Genomic DNA, 25,007 nt, shown 5'->3' on the forward strand with positions numbered 1-25,007 from the left:
AGAAAGAATATGCAGGTTTATGGGGAGGAGGTGGGGAATGGCACTAGGTGAAATGCTCATTAGGATAGCTGGTGCAGACATGACAGGCTGAATGGCCTCCTTCTGCACTGTAACAATTCTGTGATTCTGTGCCATACATTTAGCTATTGGTGTCACAACGCAGAGCAAAAATATCAAGTCCAAGCCCGGGCTTTTGAGAAGAGGCTCTGGCCCTCAAGTAAAAACTGCAATACAGGCGCATAAGATAATCCAATGGGTAAATTCAATCATGTTATGGTGATACAAGTATTTTTAAAGATTTAAATCCTTATTTTGGACATTAACATTTTAGTTAATGATGCAATATTTTTCAGAAAACATTTTGACCAATAAAGTTGCACCATAAACATAAACCACTTGATAATTGGGCATTCCATTTTAAAGTTGGCAAAATGTGACAAAAAATGACAATTAACGTTTTGCAATCAGGAGATGGACACAGCTCTGAAGATTCTTAATGATACAATAAATCTCCATGGTCTTACAATTACTTGTATTTTATAACAATATAGATTTTTATTTGTAGGAATAACATCAGGACCACACGTTTACAATGACCGAAAAAGTCAATTATATTTTTACAAAATACTCTTCTGGCTTTTTTCTTCAATTGGTGCTTAGGGGATGAAATTCCATAACTCCATTCATTATTCTCTGATGGGAGCGGTGGTATATCATATCATCTGGTAGCACTGTGAATTGGGAACTTAGTTTTGGCAGAACTGTGGAAATTAAAGAAGGAATGTGGCGTAACTTGGGCATAAATGTGAGGTTTGGTTAACTGGTGGATTCCTGGTGCTTGTCGGCAAGGTAGGAAGATGTAGGATGTGGGACTGGCTGTACTGCAGGGAGAAGATCCCACGTCTGGCAGCACTGGTTTGCAACATTCTATTCTTAGACGTGCCTATTTCAAATGAATGTTGCTAACAAAAAGCATGTAATAATTACAGCCTTACAAAATTCAACCAATGTGTTCCTTATTTTTAAATAAAGAGCTTAAATTAAAATGAGAAGATACTCTGGGCTGGATTTTCAAAGCACCTTGAGGGTGAACATGGGTGTGAGCGCGAATTGAAGTTTGCATTCCTGGAAGGCGTCTCTGAATCCCAACATGCAATTACCAAAGAGAGGGCAGTGGGCGGGAAGTCGGGAACCTACTTGCCTCCAGTTAAGTTCCTCGAGAGGCTTGTTAATGGGCTGTGAAATTTCAGAGGAGAGCAGAAGGAGCAAACGGTCCAATACAAGTAAGTGATTAGCTGTTGGGAGCAATATGGTTGGACACTGTTGAATGTTGATAATTATTCAAAGATTGAAAAATGTGTGACTGAAGTATCGTGTTTCACCTGCATTCCTATTCACAGTTTGGCCACTTGTTCGCACCGCAACACTGCTGGCCCACTGATCTGCTCCCTGCACCATTCTGCAAGGCAATCGCGAGTCCTTTCATGGATGCCGTCTGCTTGTCAACATTGCAGTCTGGAGCTGCTTCCCGCCTCCATGCGCCACTGATTGGGTTGGGGCGAGTGTTGCGCATAATTAGATTTTTGTACATTTGAAAGTACTGTTGTGTCAGTCACGCTAACGTGGCGCGGGTCGGAACTCGGAAATTATCCAGACGTCTGGGTCCCAACCCCGGAATGAAAATTCAGCCCTCTGTCTCTTCCTCTTGTTGATGGGGAAGAAATTTGGCTTGTTCCCAACATGGGCGCAAAGTCAATGCAGCAACAGCTCTATGCTTAAGCCTGAACCAAATCTGGCTTTGGGTCTCGTTTAAATGCCGCCCGTGAGCTGCAGGCACCAGCTACAGCAGTCACAGAAGGCAGGAAATTGGAAGATAGTCACTGAAAGGGTCTTGAATAGGCAGCAGTTCTTTTGTTGGTCTAGGGACAGCGCTCTGGTTCCACCTGGGCCCCCCAAAATATAACACAAACTTCCCGGGCCTTTTTTTTTTAAAAGAAAAAGTCTTCTCCAGAGGACACAATGGTCCATTTGTTAAGACGCTCAATGCCTGGTACAAATCATGCGAATGTCTTCCATTTGTACTTGAATCCTATCATACAGCACAGAAGCCATTTGGCCCATCGTGTCTGTGCTGGCTCTTTGAAAGAGCTATCCAATTCGTTGCAACTAGCATACCAACCCAATTTGAATACTTAAATGTTAGACGTTTTACTGGACTGCCTAAATATGGTATCAATAGGGTGACCATGGTGCATTCACTACCTTACCTACTTCGCTCTTGATTTTTGTCAACTGCTCACCGCCTGTTTTTCAGGCACGAAAGCAAGCAGTGGTGTGTTGAATTCATACTCCTATGTGTCTCCAGCAAATTGTAAATTAAACTTAAAAGATGTAATACAACATCTGTAGTACAAAAGACTTACTGCAGTTTTAAATATTAAATGCATATTTAGTTGCTATTCATGGAATGTCAAGTAGTACAACTTTTTATATAATGATTCTACAATGTGAATAAAAATACTCAATACAGAAAAGTTGATATATACAATAAATATGAGATGCTATTCCATAACTAATGAGAATGAATACATTTATTTCAGTCTCAAATCTGTAGGGAATTATTGTTCAATTTTGGGTGGATAATCTGATTATGTGCGAAATCCACAATAACTCCATACATTAATGCTTATTGGCCAAAAAGCAGTTTCAAATGCTAACTGACCTATCAAAAGGTCATGTCAAACATTACACTGAAACACAAGTAATGTACAGGTTACAATGCTGAACTGCTTTGAAGCTTATAATGTAGTTCATGTGTTTTCAATACATTTTCATTGAGGTTTTAATGATATACTTAAATTCTTTTGTACAAATGTACTAAAACAAGCATCAAAACAAAACAGAAAACTATAAAAAGTTTTGTTTTATCCATTTCTGAACAGATTCTGCGATTTCATAGACCATCTACTGATATATTTATATTACTTCAACGGGGAAAAAAAAGTTAACATGAAGATTAAAAATTTTGAATTTCCCTGAAGCCTTATTCTGAAGGTTTCATTTTAATTTCAAGAATTCTACTTTTCCGTAGCTTTTTACAGCACAAGAACATGGAATAAACCATGTGTTACTTCTGTAGCCGCACCACTAAATAGTAATTTATTTAAAAAGCTGTCACCTAGTTCTTGAAACTTTGGTAAGCAAAATCAATGAAGAATATTAATTTATCTGCATTTCCATGTACGGATGATGGTTTGATTGTTGGCAATGTGTAGGCAACATTTATTTATACTTATCCAGGGTTGTACAGATTGTATGACAACTTAGACAAATGATTTGTTTTCCATCTGGAAGACACTGAACTAAAAAAAAAAGTATGTTGCTGATGATATCCTGTTCACTATGTATATTAATTCAATGGTGCAATATACAGCTAGTCATCCAGTAATCCAAATTCCTATTTGCAATTTATCTTAATACACTGGATTTAATATTTTGGTGTAAATAAAATTATGGAGTTAAGTTATGTACATGGTACACCAAATCAGTAGCTGTATATTGTAGCCAACTATGGGTAGGAGGCCATGTATCTAAAAACAAGATATATTAAAAAAAAACTACAAATTAAAATTTCTTGGATCAGATGTACTAAGTACAAAGTTTTAAAAATGTGATAAAATATTTCCGGAAACAAAAGACAAATGACATTTTCTATTCTGTAATAGGAAATAAAAAGGGGTAGTTCTAATATGAATACACTGCTCTCAAAAACGTGTGTTACCAGTATGCCCCTTTTCAGAGATGTACACAACTGCACTTCAGTTGAACCATCACAGTATCTATGAGTTTTAGAGCGATTTTAAAAGATAATGGGGTAAAAATGCTGTTTCTATGCTGATGATTTTCTAACCATTCATTCTAATGGATGAAAAATCATGGGTTGGTGAGCAAAGAAGTGAAATTGTTATTCCTATAATTTGAGTACGCACAAAATTTCAAAACTTCTGTTCAACTTGAACACCCATTCTATTTGCAAATCTCCCAGTGGTGAAACATCTCAGGAGATTTAAGTTTCAGCTCAAGCATGGCATAAAATTAATTTGCAAAGATTGGGTATTTGCATAGACATTATACTCCCAAGTAGAATAAATCACTGCAGCTATTTGTAGATATTTAAGTAAAAGCTCCTTCATTTATAATTGCTTTCTTTAAATCTCAAATCTTCAATTTATTTTTGGTATAGATAATGAAATGAATACATAAATATGCTTCAAGATGATTGCACTTAAAGAATGATTGCAGCTCTCAAGTGAAAACTGCGGTAAAAATTTAATCAGTCTCTGATCTCCGCTGGAAACGGTTCAATATTTCTGGGTTATGAGAGGCCATGTGGGAAAAATCTCGGAAAATATCCTGGTAGGTTGCATCACCTAGAATAAAAAAAAAGTTGTTGAGTTATTGAAGGAAATAATTTGACACAAGAAATTTAAAATTTTAAACATTTTAATTTGCATAGCCTAAGATATACTGTTTTGCAAAATCCACAAAATTAAAACCAGTATAGATTGTGATTCATAAAATTATAAAAACTGCTTCTTTATTTCTGTTATTATAAACTTGCATTTCTTTAGTATGTTAATCTACTGCACGTCGACTGAATGTTTTTGTGGTTTCTAATCAAAGAATCATACAGCACTGGAGAAGGCCATTCAACCCATTGTGCTTGTGCTGGATTTTCGAAAACAGCTATTTAGTTAGTCCCACTCACCAGCTCTTTCACTACAGCCCTGCAAATTTTTCCTTTTCAAGTATGTATCCAATTCTCTTTGAAAGTTATGAATCTGTTCATACCATCCCTTTAGGTCGTGCATTACAGATTTTAGCAACTCACTGCTTTAATAAAAGGCTCATGGTTCTTTTGCCCATTATCTTAAGTCTGTATCCTCTAAGTTACTGACCCAATTTCCACTGGAAACACTTTCTCCTTATTTATCAGAACCACTCATCATTTTGAACACCTCTAAATCTCTCTTTAGGCTTCTCTGGCCTAAGGAGCACAACCCGAGCTTCTCCAGTCTTTCCACATAACAGCCTCTATTCAAGTCCCTTAAGTCAGATTTCTGCACTGCTCGTAAGAATGAGATGGCCGTGGTGAAAACCAACAATGTCCTCTGTGACTCTGATTATGATACACTAAGCCTTCTAGACTTTTCCACAATATTCAACATGGTCAAACACTCAATTTTACAACAATGACTTCTCCTATGTAGTCCTCCTTGAAGGAACTGACCTCATGTAGTTTCTCTCCTACTTGCCCCAACATTGTCAGAATAACTTCAACAATGGCTTCTCCTCCTAGACCTCACCCATCACTACATCTATGTCAATCTCCACTGGCATGGTCTCACCTATCACTCCATCTGTGTCAGTCTCCACTGGCTCCCTGAATACCAATTCAAGTAAAATAAAAAATGTCTTATTTATTGTCTTATCATTGCTTTGATCCACCTTCTCTGAAAAATGTCTTTAGTCCTATGTCCTGGTCTTTCATCCTCCACTCTGACCTCAATAGTCTCCCCCACTTCTTTCTAGTTTTGGCAACAGAGCCATAAACTACCATGGCCCTACTTTCTAAACCCACTTTACGTTCTCATGTTGTTTTCTTCTTCTAAAAGTCACCTCAAAACCATCCTTTTGCTTTCTCTCAACTCTTCCAGTCTTCAGTGTCCATTTGATGCATTTTAGAACTTTCTTTTAATGTTAACGATGCTATAAAAGTTGCTGTTGATATTTTCTTTGCTAAGTATTTTGCAAAATATTGGCATGCTGTCAAACTGCAATAATAAAATCTAAGGTAGAAGGTTAACTCTTCAAATATAGCAGTATATTTTGATCCACTCTACAGAGGACAATGGATAGCTGGTAGTGAACTACTGTACAGAAGAATCCAATCCAGATATCAAACCACAAAAATTAAACTCAATTATTTGCTCCCAAATTGATCTCGAGTACACATTTGTATATTGCAACCCTACATCAAGTAGCCAATTCTTTTTTTGTATTTACAGAGTTTTTAATCTACACCATTTATTTGAATTAGAGCTATGATATGGCACTTCATAGGAAGGTAAACTATTCAGTAATTCATCACCCTCCATAGAATACCACAATCAACATCAAAGGGGAAATATAGAAGCATACATATGATGCTCAAAAGCATCAAAGTATCTTAAAAGGGCTATGGGATTTTTCAATAAAACTTAGCTAGCACAGTAACAATGTTTATTGATCATAATTTGCCATCTATCACACTAACTTTAATTAATTTGTGGAGAATTCAAAAAAGATGTTAGGTGTCAACAATTTTCAATAAAAATGCTTGTGAACAGCATAAAAGCAGCCTAGGTTTACTAAACTACTAATATAGAAAAGAGCCATATACAAAAATTTGTGGCAATGATCAGTAAATAGCTTACAATACTGAGAGAAGAAATATATACATCACACAAGGTAATAACTACCATACCTGCATGAACCTCAGAGCAGCAAAAATAGAAATCAAGAGTGCAAGAATCAAGAGACAGCTTGTAAGAAAGATTGTGATGATAGCGTCAACCTTTAAACACTTGCTTCAAAACTTTCCAATTCTTAATTTCACCACAAATTCCACATTTAAGATACGTGTGCCGATGCTTGCATTTTGGGGAGATTATTTACACTCTAATTTTACCTCTACCCCAAAAAACATTTCCCTCCTCCTTGCCTTTGCAGCCCATGCACCATCTATGGTTACCCTGCTGCCAAGCCTCCACCAATGATGCTCTGAATCATTCATCAAGCTCCACATGAAATAGCAACCCAGGAAATACCCTCCCTTTTATTTTTTGTTCCTTCCTATGGGGGTACGTTACTCACTGGCACTCCACAGCAGTGCAGCAAAGATCAAAAGCTCAGCAGAGCATCAAAGCTTAGTCTCATCACTTGTGTTTGTGCAATCATAGCTTTATAATTGAGTCTTATCTGCATTGTTTTGGATAAGTACCAGATAGAGACCATTGCAACCCACATAGAGAAAGAAATGAAAAGAGACTCCTCCTGATGCTATTCCTACATACCGTACAAGAACTAACTTCTAAAAGGCACTGAGAGGGGACTGGGAGCAGCTTGTCCCCTTGATCAAAGATTGTGTGTGTTGGGTTGGGCAACAATCAGGAAGAGTGGAAGAGAAGAATCAATCAGCAAAAGCAAACAAACAAGATACCTTAAATAAACAAAGACCAACTCCATTTCTGGCAACTCTAAATAAAATTGTAATAGCATTTTTCAGACCAAGAGCATATTCTAGACGATATGAATTATAATGCACTTAATTAATTAAATTGAGCTTAATTTAATGTTTTCAAAATAATTAAAGTCACTGCATTTATTGATGTCATTCCATTAAAATTTCATGTTTCTATCATGCTAATCTAACTATAATGCTACGTAAATGATAAGCTTTGAAAAATAATTTCTTCAGAATTCAAATACTTCAAATCTTAAACATAGTTTACTGAAGTAGGTTGGATATTTAGTTTAGAAAGACCAATGGTTTTCAAAAATAAGGCTTAGGAACACTTGCAGTTCCAGGTTTCATTTTTTTTCCCAATTATGCCAGTATTTAAGTTAATTCTCCCATCTGAAAGTGGAAGCTGAAAAACACCATTACTGGGTTTGTTTTAATTATTGAACTAAAGTAGTACTTTTTGCAGTCAATCAGAAATTAGTTTATCTTAAAAGCAGTGATATAAATCAGTAGATATGTGAAATAGTGAAAAGACCTACTTATAACCAGAATGATGCCATTAGCACTGACTAAGTTAAGAACAAATTGAAAGTTTTGCTTTTAACCAGGAATATATAGTTATGCGAGAACATGCAAAATCAAATACATATATAACCCTGGTGGAAGCAAAAATCATAATTAATTAATTGTTTGTAAGTTCTAATTTGTTATTTACATTTAAAGACAATCAAAAATTACCTGCAAGTTTGGATACAAGAATTTTTTGTCTATTTGGACCTATGGCGTAAAACTATATTCCATCATACGTAGATTTCACCATACATTAAAATGTGCAAATTTAACAAATAAAATTTTGCAGCCACTGCTGTTTTAAATATCTGACAACTTTATATCAAACTCTGCAGATCACAGCTGCACCTTAAGTAATTTACAGGTAAGTACTGAAACTTTAACTCGTTCCTTAATCAGTCATAATCAGTCCCCAATTATGACCTGCATATGTTAGAAAAAATTCAAAAATTATCTGAAGTTAAGGCTTGTTTTAAGAGAAACAGCCAGTAAACCAGAAAAATGGTATGATATTTAAGGGCAGGTTAAATGTATTTATTGAGCTCGCACTCAACATAAATAATTGGAAATCTTTTTTGAAGGTAATATAGTCATATTAGAAGTTATAGGATGAGTTTTGAAGGAACAATTAATTCCTCAAAATACCAGTACAACTGCAAGAGTCTGAATTAACTCATTACCTTAAGAGATGCATCACATTTTACAGATGCCTAAAATAGCATAAACTGTGGAATTATCAATGCAGGTCAATCCTGTTCAGCTGTTGTTTTAAAGCATACATAACATTTAGTGGCAACAAACTTGCAGCCTTTATACTTAAGAAAAATTTAAAATCCTACATCAGTAACTGCATTTTTTTTTTACAGTAATACTGTATTTAAAGTGCAGAAAGTACATACATACAGTAATGCTGTCATCACCATCCAGATTAAGAACACAAAAGGCACACAATGTACTTTCAAAAAGACACATACAGTACAGACAGGGATAAAAGCAATGACAGGAAACAGATATTTGCTAGCACCAATTTGGCTTTTTAGATTGACAACTAAAACCTAAATATAAAAGCTAAACAGAATTTTGCATATGGCTTTCTTTTAAGAGTGCATAATTATTTATTTTGTGGTCTCTTACTAGTAGACTAAAGAACTCACTGAGTATAGTAAATTTTATAACTAACAAGAAGATATGGTCTACACTACAGAATTGTTACTGCTAGTTACAGAACCTCAAGTAACAATACAATACTTTCGAATAACTTCCCATCATTCACCAACTATAAATACCTTTTATATTTATGCAATAATTTCCCTTTTTGTGATTTTCCTGTTCTTGATGTCTCAAAACAAATTTAAAAATGTCACTATGCTGCCTAATTTTGTATGACTAGGTTAAATTTCAATCCTGGGAATAATTTATAAATTGCCAAGACGAAAACCAAATAAAACTATCTGCACAAAATGAAATGGGTTCATAAAAACTTGCTGATATTCAGAGAAAAATATGGCTTTATCTTTGAACAGGCCAAGCATCTTAATTAACTTAATTTAAAATATCCAAAGACATGAAAACACCTACCTAATACCTAAAATGTTCACATCTTACGGCCCTTTTCTGACAAATGAAAGCAACACCACAGAAATTGCAATATTTTCCAGTTACATTGCATTTTTATGGGAATATAATTAAAACTAAACACTGATGTTTATATTTCAAAAAAGGTTCAATGGCAAGATTTTCTTAGAGTTGTTTAATAATTAAAAAAATACCCAAACCAGGCAGTCAAGTACCATAATATGTTGTGTTTGTGCATTGTGGCATATTGATAGACTATGAATTCTTCCCAGTGACTTGAAGCATGGCATGATTTAATCTCAGCTAGGCATTCCAAGGGAATACCAAATTTAAAAAGACCAGCCTGTTGGGGGTAAAGCACTTGAAAGAAAAAACAATTTGCATGGAACAGAAAAAAAACTTATAGAACCTGTTGCACCTCTGATGGCCTACTGGGTAAATGTACTATCTGATGTGGCTTTAAAACATTCAGATCAGAAAATCTTAACTTTGATCCCCAATCCACGTTGAGTTAGGGGAATGCTAATATTACCTTCCAAGCGCTTGGGCTTAAAAAAAAATCAGCCAGAGTTCCTGCTCCTGATTTGTTATCCAGTGATTCCTCCTGGAAAGTGCAAGCGTATGGGCATCAGGTAAGGACAGGTTTGGAATTGGCTGCGAGGCACTCCATGGTTGATTACCTTTCTGTGTGGACTCACACAGGAAGTATGGTGATTTGGGTGAGGTATCGGAGGGCTGTTGGGTGCCCATTTTACCACACTACACCAGTGTCAGAGCCTTTGGGTGGGGATGGGGAAAGAGAAAACTAGTCACTCCAATAAAAATCACTACCTTCATGTCAGTACATTAAGTATCATCTAACTTTTAGTAAACATTCAAGCTATGTGATATAGAAGATCAACATATACAGAAAACACAACTAAATACTGAAAGTTTTAAACTTTTGGGGTGCAATGCTTTTTTGACAAATAACTTTAGCACCTACTTTTTCTAATTGCAAGATACTCTCTTGGAATTTAGCTGGTTACAATATTGGTCCTCCAAGTGGGTGAGATACATCAATTTAAGTATGGCATCACTTGCCAAATGACAGGATCATGATGTTCCCATCCCTTCCCCCGGTTCCTGACAGTAGATGTATGTAACCCTTTAATTTTAACTAGGCTCAAGAATCTTGTAGCTGCAAACTAATAAATTCCTGCATGCATTTTTTATATTGCATCTCTGTATGACTGTTATTGGAATATTGACCTGACTGTCCAAGGCCTTCAGATTCTCGCATCTCATCATTCATCTTTGCTAGACGTAACCTATGAAAACAAAAGTACAGTAATTTGCAGAGCAGAATAATAAAGTGTGATGGGACCAAACATAATAGCACCTAAAAATATTTGATATTTTGTTTGGTGACAATAAATGTACCTTTTTCAATTATTTAAATACATATGCACAAATTGTCCAAATCTGATGACATTAAACAATTTTTAGAATGAACACTGTGATAAACAACAATTGCTCAACTGTCCACTGTGGGTATGGTCATTTTCATTTATGACTTGCCATTTTGGTCAGGTTATTTCTTCCCTATTATATGGAAGACTTCATTCTAGATTATATCTTCACTTCTTTAACCAGCAAAAGCTAATGAGACCGCAAGTGATGAGAAATATTAGCCTATAAAAGCTAATCTAACAGAACCTACAGTAGGATATTAGAAAGAGGGGTAGATTGATGGTGGGGAAGACTTTGTATGTGAATGTTATGTGAGTGTTTCTATTTATCTTTGCCAAAACTGCTTTAAGAGCTGATATTGAAGGCAGACAAGTCCCCAGGGCCTGATGGCCTACATCCGAGGGTCTTAAAGGAAGTGGCAGCGCAGGTAGTGGATCCATTGGTTATAATATTCCAAAATTCCCTGGATGCAGGAAAGGTTCCAGTGGATTGGAAAAAAGCTAGCCCTTATTCAAAAAGGGAGGAAGGCAGAAAGTAGGAAACTACAGACCAGTTAGTTTAACATCTGTCATTGGGAAATTGTTAGAATCCATTATTAAGGAAGTAATAACAGGACATTTAGAAAGTCAAAACGCAATCCATCAGAGAAGGCATGGTTTTATGAAGGGTAAGTCGTGTTTGACTAATTTGCTAGAGTTCTTCGAAGCTGTAACAAGCAAAGTGGATAATGGGTATCCTGTAGATGTAATATATCTGGACTTCCAGAAGGAATTAGATAAGGTGCCACACAAAAGGTTAATACACAAGGTAAGATCACATGGGGTCGGGTCAATTTATTAGCTTGGATAGAGGAATTAGCTAACCAACAGAAAACAGAGAGGCAGGATAAATGGGTCTTTTCCTGGTTGGCAAGATGAAACTAGTGGGGTGCCACAGGGTTCGGTCCTTGGGGCCCAACTATTTACAATCTATATTAATGACTTGGATGCAGGGATAGAAGGTACTATAGCCAAATTTGCAGATGACACTAAAATAGGTGGGATAGTAAGTTGCAATAAAGAAATAAGAAATTTACAAATGGATATGGATAGGTTAGGTGAATGGGCCACAATTTGGCAGATGGTGTTTAAAGTGGATAAGTGTGAGGTTATCCACTTTGGTCAGCAGAATAGAAAGGCAAATTATCTAAATGGAGAGAAACTTCAGAATGCTTCGGTGCCGAGGGATCTGGGTGTCCTCGTGCATGAATCACAGAAAACTAGTATGCAGGTACAGCAGGTAATAAGAAAGGCAAATGGAATTTTGGCATTTATTGCTAAAGGAATAGAATATAAAAGTAGGGAAGTGTTGCTGCAACTGTACAACGCATTGGTGAGACTGCACCTGGAGTATTGCGTACAGTTTTGGTCCCCTTACTTGAGGAGGGATGTAGTTGCATTGGAGGCCGTTCACTAGATTGATTCCAGGGATGAGGGATTTGTCTTATGAAGAGAGATTGAGCACGTTAGGCCTTTACTCTCTAGAGTTTAGAAGAATGAGAGATCTAATTGAGGTATATAAGATGATTAAGGGGATTGACAAAGTAGACGTAGAAAGGATGTTTCCTCTGGTGGGGCAATCTAGAACGAGAGGTCATAATTTTAGGATAAGGGGTAGCAGATTTAAAACAGAGGTTAGGAGAAATTACTTCTCTCAAAGGGTCGTGAGTCTGTGGAATTCACTACCCTAGAGTGCAGTGGATGCCGGGACATTGAGTAAATTTGAGGAGACAGACATTTTTAATTAGTAAAGGGTTGAAGGGTTATGGAGAACGGGCAGGAAAGTGGAGTTGAGGCCGAGATGAAATCAGCCATGATCGTATCGAATGGCGGAGCAGGCTCGAGGGGCTGAATTGCCTACTCCTGCTCCTAGTTCTTATGACCTTAGGTGAATTGTGGACTGAGTGAAGTGTGCACTGACTGCAAGGCACCTGTTTCCAGCCAGCTCAACAGGGAAATGACAGGAAGATTTATGACTGTCACATGACTTGACAGAGTTTTAGTTTCACTTTGCATTGTGAAAGAAGTGTGGGCTGAACCAGCAGAATGCAGTGAGACCTGGCTGTGACCTGTTTTGCAGACCAAAGAAAAGACCTACTCTCTTGGGAAAATAAATCCTACATTTGAGGTGTGGCTGTGGTCTGCCTGAAGAGAGAAAAGACCCAGGAAGAGGAGTTGCTACACTCTGTGGGGGGAAACTGCTTTGCAGAGAGGAAGCTCTGCATTTTTAAAGGTAGCAGAATCCTATTGCCTCCAGCCTCTGAAGAATCCTTGCCTCAAGAGTGATTCCTGTTGCCACTTGTGTTTTGGGAGATCCTGAAAGCTCAAGTACGCTTCTATTGCTAGACAGCTACTTCAAAACCCAAGCAGTCATGTTGTTAGACCCTTTCCTGAAAGACCTGTGTGATGCCTGCTGCAGACAAATTGCCTTGAAAGCCTACCCATCACAGACTGCTCAACAACCTCGCCTGGAGAGACTTTTAGTGGCATCAGACTACTCAACTTTGAGACCCCTCACCTTACCGGAAACATCCTCCCAGAACATGAAACTCAATCATTTTATTTTTTCCTTTTTATTCTTAAGAAACAGCTGTAAACCAAAACATCTTTCCCCCCCCCAGTTAATCAGTTTCTTTGAATGTATGTGTGCGCGCATGAGGGTTTGCAAGAAGTTTTAAAAGAATCACATATAGAGTTCTCATTATTGTTCAAGACTTAGTTTATTAAATAGTTAATTTTTTTGTTGTTTATAGAAACCTGGTTTGGCGTGTTTTATTTTGGGGGGTCAAATAGTGTGTTTAATTTGGCAACTTTCCAGTAGGTGGGAACCTTTACTAATATGCTATGACCTGTGAAGTAGTGGGACTGAATTAACAGTGCATTACTCCCGCCTTGATCGTAACAATGTCAAACTTATTTAAAAATAAATAAAACTACATAAAGCTAGGGTCTGCAACCTGTGGCTCTGGGGTTGCAAGCAGCTCTTTAACGTCTCATTTGCAGCTCCCAACCTTTTCCAGTTGGATCACATTAACACAGTGGCACAGTGGTTAGCACCGCGGCCTCACAGCTCCAGGGACCCAGGTTCGATTCTGGATACTGCCTGTGCGGAGTTTGCAAGTTCTCTCTGTGTCTGCGTGGATTTTCGCCGGGTGCTCCGGTTTCCTCCCACATCCAAAGACTTGCAGGTGATAGGTAAATTGGCCGTTGTAAATTGCCCCTAGTGTAGGTAGGTGATAGGGAATATGGGATTACTGTAGGGTTAGTATAAATGGGTGGTTGTTGGTCGGCACAGACTCGGTGGGCCAAAGGGCCTGTTTCAGTGCTGTATCTCTAAATAAAAAAATAAATAAAACACGAAAAAGCCGCAAAAAAATTAAGTCCAGTAAACTAAGAGCTGTATTTTTATTGTGGAGATAAAAAGCTGACCATTATGTTGCACTTTACAGTTTCAAATGATTATTTTAATGAAAAACATCATTGTGCTATAAATAAACCTGTTCAAGTGGTGTAGCTGCATCATGCTTAGAGATAAAGGCTTTCGCTCAAGGAACAGGTTTTTATGATTGCGACCATTAATGTTTCTAATATAGCTGAGACTATAAATTATACTGAATGTGCCATTAGAAGCTTTTTTTAAAATCACAAGATCAATAGCTGAAAGAATTGTCATAATTCAATGCATCTTAAGTTATAATTTGTTTTAAAGATGACTTTACTGACAAAATTATAGTAAAAAGTCAAAAAACGCAATAATTCAGATTTAGGTCTTACTTTAATTTCAATTTTTTTCTATTGATACGTAAATTCAATACATCTATTTAATTATATGCAAATTATGCATTCTAGCAGCTACACATGCCAATTTGCCAAGTATATAGTTTAGAAATGCCGAAATTTCATCTTGCAGCTCCCAGTAGTTTTTATTTTCCGCTATTTTTAAAGGCGGCTCTTCAGGTTAAATAAAAAAGGTTGCTGACCCCTGACCTAGAACATTTTTCAAATGCCACAGTTGAAATGTTTCATTGCATTGGTTTACATCTGTTCTTTCTCCAGCAAAAGACAAATACGCTCAACTCATATTTCAAACCTTCAGGTTTCTCAGAAGCCAGGAAGGCTTCAAACAGACAAGAGCTGGAAATTCTGCTTGGAAAGTTTAGTACTTTTGAGATCCTATTTACAAATACATTTCTGCGACGGATGAACTATACTCCAGGGTAATCAGTAGCAAGGGAGCCGATAATTGTGGCACTGAGTCACGTTGATGAAATTAACATTGGGAGGTTTACACAGGATAGTAACAGACAAATGCAATTCCCAATTTGAAGGGCAACAGAACCTTGATTGACAATAACAGAAGTAATCCGAAACAAAATGGGATATCTGTATGAAAATCACACAAAAAGTGGCAGCTGATAGTGCTTGAAAAGATGGAGATTTGCTGACCCCCCCCCCCCAATCTTGGACCTTTTTGAAATGGAACCCAAATTGACAGGAAAGGCAGGGGGTATGGGCTCGCTATATATAAAGTACCAGATATGATAAAATATTGTGTGAAAAACTCCTTTAAAAATGCAGTATCAATGCACGGCAGTTAAATTCACAGAAACCAAGTTAACTTAGACTGTGGGCTAAGGTCTTCCACTGAGAGCTTGGGGTTTGTACCCAAGCTGATCAGTAACAAATGGAGTTCTGTATAGAGAAGATACTGTATATGGGGAAGCATAAATCAGAGGCATTCATACAAGTATTAGAGACACGTTGCACCAGGGAGACACTGAATGAGTCCCAGGGGCATCGGTTGTCTTGTTGCTCATCATGTTTATGAGTATGAGGCAGGAATCAAACAAGCAAATATTGTGTTGCTAAATTATTTGAGTTAAACTCCCAGAGATCATGCTGAAGGTGTGAAACTTCCTCTACCTGTAATTTGCGAATGATCTTTCATGAAGAAACAGAGTGAAGCCATTAGGACCACTGCTCATCTCTGACTTCTACAACAGAACCTCAGCCGTCTCTTGATCTGGTGTGTTGAATAATCCAACTTTTTGAAGATGATAGACATCTCAAAGCCATTTCTATTGCTTGATATTGGCTTGAAATTTGGAAGACATAGTAACTTGTTCTCTGAAATCACTGTTCTTAAGTACAAGGAACCAAGAATCATCAGAAAAAGATTCCATCTGAGTTTGAGAACCTGAGTACCTGTCTGTCTTCCAGTCTCCCTCAGTTATGTCACTCTTCAATCTTTGTAGATAACAACTTGCATTTAAATAGCAGTTTTAACTTAAAAAGCTTGAGAGAGAGAGATCATAGGGCAAAATAGTTTGTATGCAGTTCTCAGGATCTGTTGTGTATGTTGATGGTTCCCTATCCTACTGAAAAAAGCTTTATAATTCTGTGAAGTCCATCATTGCGAATGATTTAGTGATAATCTGGCAGTGGATCTGGCTTGTCTTCTGCTGCAGATTTGAACTGAAGGTTTGTGATTTTGACATGCAGCAGTGTTCCTTAGTTTGCGGTTTTGCTAGGATGAATGGGTTGGTGGCTGTAGCTAAGCAAAGAAGCGCACTTGAGCCACATGTGGCTCACAACATAAATTGACCACCTCTGTTTTAAGTCTACATGTTGAATTATATGGTCAAAATAAAAATTTCAATTGTTTATGATCAAATCTTTTGAATCTAAAAAGGGAGGTTCTCTGCTGATAGATTAAGTTATTGGAAGACATATCACAAACATTGTTTCCAAATTTTTCTGGTTCTGCAGTCTTTCCCAGGAGGCTATTTAAAGAGGAGTCTAAGTAGGGAACTTTTGATCTACAAAATCTCACAGGAATCTGGTTTGGTCCCAGAACAGTCAATCAGAGAAAGATCCAACTTGAACTCTCCATGCTGATAATACAATTGATGTATTTTAATGAAACATCAAACAAGATTCTGATGAATTGATTATTTTACTCTACATATCAAACAGGAATAATTTGAACAAAATGTACATCCTCGGACTTTGCCACTGAGGAAAGATTACATAAACTGGGCCTGAAATATAGAAGGTTAAGAGGTGATTTGAATGAGATTTTAGGACTTTGAAAGGAATTGATAGGATTAGATAGAGAGAAACATTTTTCACTGGTGGGGGAGTCTAGGAAAAGAGTACGTAACATTAATATCGGAGCCAGACCATTCAGAGGAGTAAGGAAACACTCCATGCAAAGGGTGATACAAGCAAGAACACTCTCGCACAAAAAGCAGAAGATGCTAGCTCACTTAAGTTTAAATTGGAGTTAGACAGATTTTTGCCAGCCAAGGATATTGAGATATTGAGCCAAAGTGGGTACATGGAGTGAGGACACCAATCAGGCAGGATCTCAATGAATGGCGGAACCAGCTCGAGTTGCTGCACGGTCTACTTCTTGTTCCTAAATTACTAATTTCAAAATAAACAATGAAAACCATGTATAAAGAACAATCACCATAAATACAGTGATACGCACAATGTAACTATATCTGCATTTGCAGCTTCTACAGCAATGGTGAGTGGATCCTTCATTTCTTCATCTAATGCACCTTGATCAGCTCCCCGCTTCAGAAATAAACACACTTGCCTAAGGTAAAGAAGCAAAGTATAATAGTTTTGTTGCAAATTAAAGGCACTCAATTTTGTTAACATAACTGAACAGCATTTCACACTGGAACAATACATATTTTAGTTTATTGTTCAAATTTTTCAATTCAAAGCAGAAGTACACAGCACACAATCACAAAATGGTGAAAGACAGCTGTGATCTCCAAGCCCCTTATTTACCAGTACTATTTTGGGGAGGTACATGGTGGAGGACAGATGCCTATTCAAAAAAGGAGAAAGCTAGGTTCCTAAAAATTGCAAGCAACCATAAGGGATAACATTGTTAAGCACTTAAATATGGGCTCGTCAACACAGACCAGGTCATTAATCAAATTCTAAGGAAACTACTCAGCTGGAGAGAAGTTGGCTGAAGGATTAAAAAGCAGTGTAGGAGTAAATGAACATTTTTTAGCTTAACAAAGCGTTGCTAGTGGCATGCCCCAGGAAACACTATAAAGACCTCTCATTCTCCACAATTATAAGACATCACACTGCTTTTGACTGAAACAGCAGCAAGGAGCCCAAGCAAAACAGGTCAATAGGGGTCGAAGCACAAAAATCATTCAGTGGCTGGTGCCATACGGAACATAAAGGAAGATGGATGTGGTTGAATTGAAAGCCAATTATTGCAGCCCCAGAAGATCATAACAGAAATTTCTCAGGGAAGTGTTCATGACCCAAACACCTTCAATTGCTTCACTAATGACCTACTCTCCGTCGTAAGGTGGAGGGGTGGGGCTGTTCGCAGATGATTTTACACATTTCAGTGCCATTCACAATTCTTCTGCTCATGAAGTAGCCCAAGTCAGCCTACAGAAGGACCTGGACAACATCCAGATGAGGCGATATATATCAGGTAACATTCGTGCAACATAAGCTTCAGTTAATGACCATCTCCAACAAGAAAAGGCCTAATCATCTGATCTTCAACAGGAACACGTCAAATTACCCACCATGAACATCCTGCGGAAGGGATACAAATTCACCAGTGACCAGATGCTTAACTGGACTAGTCACATTTACAACTAGACCACATATACAAGAGCAGGGCTGAGGCTGGCATTCTGTGATGAGTGCTTCACCTCCTGACATACAAATCCTCTCTATCATCTACACAGCTCGCCAGAAATGACGGAATACACTCTATCGTCTGGACGTGTGCAGCTGCAGTAACAGTCTAGAAGCTCAACATTATCCAAGACAGAGTAGTCTATTTGAACATTGGATTCAATATCCACCTCCTCTGCTATTGGCACACTGTGGCTACACGTGCTATCCACAGGATGGACTGCAGCAATTCACAAAGCAAACTTTCAGAGCATCTTTCAGCACCACAATCTCTACTACCAAGAACGACAAGAGCCACAAGATGCTCAAGTGCAGAGATCCTGTGTGAGAGAATTTTTTGAGAGTGAAAACCTGCTGCCCTAGATACACTGAAGACCCAAAATGGCCCAGATATACTCCATACACATCCTCCACTGCCACCCCTTTGTGTCAAACTTAAAGCTGTAGATGTTAGTCTGAATTCATAAATGTCTCAAAAATCAGAACTCTTCATACTTGCTTAAGACGATTATTAATTATTGAAACAAAAAATTCCTACTCCATATCACCACAAAGCTGAACTCCATCTGAGGTTAATCTCCACACTCTTCTAGTCTTGCATACTACACTGACTTCTTGCAAACTGTGGGCCCATTTAGCATAATGCATTGTAATTTTTGTATAATTTTACTTGACTTTATAGCTTGTTGGTGTCTACTATTTTCTGTTGATGGATGTTAAATACCCAGTAGTTGAAGGTAATAGGGAGATCTGTAGATTTGCAGTTTAGAGTTGGGACATTATTGTATTCCTTTGACAAGAACGTTAAAGAGGTATTCATGGCGTCCAGGGGTAGGGATTTAAAGGAGAAAAGGCAGATTATTTTAAAACTACATCGCCAGTTTGCACATCCATCTCGTCATAGGTTGAAGGTTCTGTTAAAAAATGGAGGGGTAACAGATGATGACTATACTAAACCTAGGGAATGTCAGAGAAAAATGTGATAGCTGTAAAAAAAAAAAACCCGTAGTGAGTCTCCTCTTAGCAAGAAACTTTAATGAAACTGTAGCAATGGACTTGAAAGTATGGGATAAAGACAAAAACATTTTTCTTCTACACTTTATAGATATAGCGACTAGATTCAGTATATCAATGGTAATTTATAGTAAAGACAAAAAAGTAATAATGGACAAGATAATGGAAAGATGGATAGGAACGGGTCTGAGAGCACCGGCTAGATTTCTAACAGACAATGGAGGAGAATTTGCCAATGATTTCAGGAGTGTGAAAATATGAATATTGTAACAATGCACACAGCAACAAAGTCCTTTTAGTAATAGGATTTGTGAGAAAATTCACACCGTGACTGACGAGATGCTCTGAAAAATTTTAGCTGACCAACCAAATTATATATTGATCACTGCTGTGGCGTGGGCAGTACCTGCGAGCAACACACTTCAAATCGTTGCTGGCTACAGCCCCTATCAATTAGTTTATGGCAGGAACACGAAAATACTGTCAGTAATGTGGGATCATCACCCGGCTTTAGAGGGGACTACAGTTAGTTCCATTTTTGCAGAACATCTGAATGCTGTGTGTGCAGGAAGAGCATTTATTAAGATGGAGGTTACAGAAAAGATCGAGAGAGCTTTGAGGTATTGTATCAGACCAGAAAAAATTTTTAATACCAGGGACATGGTGTATTACAAAAGAGAAGGGCAGAAAGAATGGAGAGGCCCAGGGAAAGTTATAGACGCTGATGGCAAAACAGTAATTTTGCAACATGGCAACGAAACCGTTGGAGTACATTCCTTGCGGCTTATTGGCACTGATTATACACAGACAGAATCGGAACAAATGATGGAAACTGCTGATGCACCATGTATTTCGCATACACATATGTCGGACCTTTGTGAGCAACAGATTGTGGCAAATAATGGGTTAACTGAGAGTGGACAAAGTGATAGTGAAGATTGAGATAAGGCCATTTAACCCAAAAGTCAACTAATGAAAGTTGGTACTAGAGTCTCGTATATGTCAGAAGGGGAAAGTGAACGGAGGGGAGCCACCATTATAGGAAGGGCAGACAAAGCCACAGGGAAATACAAACACTGGCTGAATGTGCAAGACAACGGAGAGAATATCAGAGCTATGGATTGGCAGAAGTAAAACTGGGGAAGGCCAGAATACGTAGAATTAGTTCAGACAGTGGGCCAGACAATGATCATAGTCCAAGGAAAAGGTCATGAACTTGTGAGCGGAAGTCTTGTCGCAGAAGGGGCAGGTCGAGTAGTAGCAGTCCAGAAAGGGATAGGAAATCTAGTGGTGGATGTAGTTTAACAAGAGTGAGGACCAAGGAGCAGGCGAGGAGTGCCACAAGAAGTAGGAGCCCTTACGATAGTGTTATGAAGGTGCTTCTGTTTTTTGATAAAAATATATATATTTTTTTAAAGGAATTCATAATCAGAATGAATAAATGTTGCACCAGCGTTTTTTTTTCAAGAGGGCATTGAAAGAACGGGTTTGGCAACAATGTTTACTGGTTGCCACATGACAAGTTAAAAATAGAACAGAAACCCTGGTAACATAGGACGATGTGGGAAGAGAACTGATAGGCGCCCCTTGATGGGACAAGCCTGGAAACAGCAGCACGCACCTGAGAGGGCAGCAAACTCGCAAGCTTTTGGTTGTGGTGTCAGTGTGCGTTTTGCCTTCTGGAATGAGATAAAGTTAGCCTGCTGCTGAAGAAATGTCAAGGAAGACGACCACAACCCAGCTCGCTTTCCAGCAACTCTCCAAAAGACCCTGAGAAATCAACTGTGTCAAATCATATGAATTAGGGGCAGCAGTAGGCCACTCGGCCCCTTGAGCCTGCTCTGCTATTCAATAAGATCATAGCTGATCTGATTGTAACATTCCCACCTACCCACAATAACCTTCCACCCCCTTGCTTATCAAGAATCTATCTACCTCTGCCATGAAAATATTCAAAGACTCTGCTTCCACCGCCCTTTGAGGAAGAGTTCCAAAGGCTCACGATCCGCAGAGAAAAACATTCTCCACATCTGTGTCTTAACTGGGCTACCCCTTAGTTTTAAACAGTGACCCCTAGTTCTAGATTCTCCCACAACAGGAAATATCCTTTCCACATCCACCCTGTCAAGACCCCTCAGGATCTTGTATGTTTCAATCAAGTCACCTCCTACTCTTCTAAACTCCAGTGGATACAAGCCTGGCCTGTCCAACCTTTCCATTCCAGGTATTAGTCCAGTAAACCTTCTCTGAACTGCTTCCAATGCATCTACATCCTTCCTTAAATAAGGAGACCAATATTGTACAAGTACTCCAGATGTGGTCTCACCAATTCCCTGTATAGCTGAAGCATAACCTCCCTATTTTTGTATTCAGTTTCCCTCACAATAAGTAATAACATTCTATTAGCTTTCCTAATTACTTGCTGCACCAGCACATACTAACCTTTTGTGATTCATGCACTCGGACTCTCAGATCCCTCTGCAATCTCTCACCATTTAGATAATATGCTTCTTTGTTATTCTTCCTGCCAAAATGGACAATGACATTTTCCCACATTATACTCCATTTGCCAATCTTTGCCCACTCACTTAACCTGTCTATATCCCTTTGTAGCCTCCTTATGTCCTCTTCACAACTTACTTTCCTACCTAACTTTGTCTCATCAGCAAATTTAGCAACCTTCGGTCCCTTCATCCAAGTCATTTATATAAATTGTAAAAAGTTGAGGCCTCAGCACTGATTCCTGTGGCACACCACTCATTGGATCTTGCCAACCAGAAAATGGCCCATTTATGTCAATTCCTTGTTAGCTAGCCAAGCCAAAATGTTACCCCCGATACCATGAGCTTTTATTTTACGGAATAAGCTTTGATGTGGTACCTTATCAAATGCCTTCTGGAAATCCAAGTACAGTACATCCACCGGTTCCCTTTCTCTAAAGCACATGTCACTTCTTCAAAGAACTCCAAGGGCGGCGCAGTGGATAGCACCGCAGCCTCACAGCTCCAGCGACCCGGGTTCAATTCTGGGTACTGCCTGTGTGGAGTTTGCAAGTTCTCCCTGTGTCTGCGTGGGTTTCCTCCGGGTACTCCGGTTTCCTCCCACCACCAAAAGACTTGCAGGTTGATAGGTAAATTGGCCATTATAAATTGCCCTCAGTATAGGTAGGTGGTAGCGGAATAGAGGGACAGGTGGGGATGTGGTAGGAGTATGGGGTTAGTGTAGGATTAGAATAAATGGGTGGTTGATGGTCGGCACAGACTTGGTGGGTCGAAGGGCCTGTTTCAGTGCTGTTTCTCTAAATAAATTGGTTAAACATGATTTCTCTTTCACAAAACCATGTCGACTCTGCCTGATTACCTTGAACTTTTCTAAGTGCCCTGCTACAACGTCTTTAATAATAGCTTCTAACATTTTCCCTATGACAAATGTTAAGCTAACTGGCCTGTAGTTTCCTGCTTTCTGTCTCCCTTTTTGAATAAAGGAGTTACATTGGCTATTGTCCAATCGAATGGAACCTTTCCCGAATCTAGGAAATTTTGGAAAATCAAAACCAATGCATCAACTATCTCACTAGCCACTTCTTTTAAGACCCTAAGATGAAGTCCATAGGACCCGGGGACTTGTCAGCCTGCAGTTCCAACAATTTGCTCAGTATCACTTCTCTGGTGACTGTAATTTTCTTGAGTTCCTCCCTCCCTTCCATTTCCTGATTTACAGCTATTTCCGGGATGTTACTTGTATCCTCTATGGTGAAGACAGATGTAAAATACCTGTTCAATTCATCTTCCATCTCCTTATTTTCCCTTATTAATTCCTCAAACTCACTTTCTATATGACCAACGCTCATTTTGTTAACTCTTTTCTTTTTAAAATATCTATAGAAACTCTTATTGTCTTTATATTTCTCGCCAGCTTTCTCTTATACACTAATTTTTCCCTCCTTATTAATCTTTTAGTCATTGTTTGCTGTTTTTTATATTCCATCCAATCTTCTGACCTGCCACCCATCTTTGTGCAATAATATGCTTTTTCTTTAAGTTTGATATTATCTTTAACTTTTTTAGTTAACCATGGATCCCCTTGTGGATTCTGAAATATCCCCTTAAATGTCTGTCACTACATCTCTATTGACCTGTCCCTTAACCTAATTTGCCAGATCACTTTTGCTAGCTCTGCTTTCATGCCCTCATAACTGCCCTTATTTAAGTTTAAAATACTAGTCTGAGACTCACTCTTCTCTCCCTCAAACTGAATATAAAATTCAAAAATATTATGATCGCTGCTGCCTAAACGCACCTTCACTATGAGGTCATTAATTAATCCTATCTCATTGCACAATACCAGGTCTAGTACAGCCTGCTCTCTGGTTGACTCCAGAACGTGCTGTTCTAAGAAACTATCCCGAAAACATTTTATGAACTACCTTTGCCCATCTGATTTTTCCAATCTATATTTAGATTAAAATCCCCCATGATTATCGCCGTACCTTTCTGACAAGCACCCATTATTTCTTCCTTTATACCTTGTCCTACCATGTGCTACTATTAAGGGGCCTGTACACCACTCCCACAAGTGACTTCTTGCCTTTACCATTTCTCATCTCGACCCAAACCGCTTTGACATCCTGTATTCATCTAGTCTCCTGTCTTTAAAGAAAAGCCTGCTAAATTACTTCTCAATGCCACCTGAAAAGAACTGTTCTAAAAGATCCCAGTGACCTGTCTACGTGTACTCGGAAGCCAGTTTTGGAACACAATATATCTCATCTGTTTTCTTCAGGAATGAGCAAGTATTCAGCCCAAGTGTTTTTTGGTCTGTAACAGAGCTCTGAATTTTAAAAAATCCCTTTTATTTTTCCGGTTAACCGGTGTATTTATGTGCGTGTGTGAGTGGCTAAGGTAAAAAGGGGTCGTTTCCAGTCTTGGGTGACCCAGAAGAAATGAAATTAGTAATTTTTAGTGACGCCTCACATGCTAATGTTCCCAATGGTTTTTCGAGCACAGTTCATTACATTTTTGGTGGGAACAAATGATAAATGTTGCCCATTAGCCTGGGAATTGAAGAAAATAGAGGGTGGGTAAAAACACCTTAGCTGCTGAGAAGCTTGCACTGGTAGAAGCGATAGATATTGTATGTATTTATCAAGTATCTTAAAGAAACTCTTTTATAAGGGACAATTGGAGAAAAATGTTCCTATAGAATGCCATATAGATAACCATTCCCTCTGGGTCAATGTCCATCCGACAGAAAAGTGTCACAGAAGAGGTTGAGGATTGATCTCGCGAGTATAAAAGAAATGTTGGAACAAAATTAAATTTCCAAAATAAAATGGGTCAGTGCACGTCATCAGTTGTCAGGTTGTTTTACGAAAAGAA

General features: G+C 38.3%; 1 protein-coding gene across 3 annotated transcripts in view; it reads right to left on the reverse strand.

Annotated features, from left to right (window-relative positions):
- Positions 1 to 2,428: 2,428 nt before the first annotated feature.
- LOC137375314 (arf-GAP with coiled-coil, ANK repeat and PH domain-containing protein 2-like) overlaps positions 2,429 to 25,007 on the reverse strand; it is a 215,155-nt gene continuing 192,576 nt past the window's right edge. For all 3 annotated transcript variants that reach the window (XM_068042287.1, XM_068042286.1, XM_068042288.1), the window contains 3 exons: positions 17,417 to 17,527; positions 10,682 to 10,740; positions 2,429 to 4,430 (listed from right to left, as the gene is read on the reverse strand). In XM_068042287.1, the coding sequence (XP_067898388.1) occupies positions 4,330 to 4,430; positions 10,682 to 10,740; positions 17,417 to 17,527 (271 nt within the window). In that variant the 3' untranslated portion in view covers positions 2,429 to 4,329. The remainder of the gene's footprint in view (positions 4,431 to 10,681; positions 10,741 to 17,416; positions 17,528 to 25,007) is intronic.

The sequence above is a fragment of the Heterodontus francisci genome, chromosome 11 (genome assembly GCF_036365525.1).
Source record: "Heterodontus francisci isolate sHetFra1 chromosome 11, sHetFra1.hap1, whole genome shotgun sequence".
Taxonomy (NCBI): Eukaryota; Metazoa; Chordata; class Chondrichthyes; order Heterodontiformes; family Heterodontidae; genus Heterodontus; species Heterodontus francisci.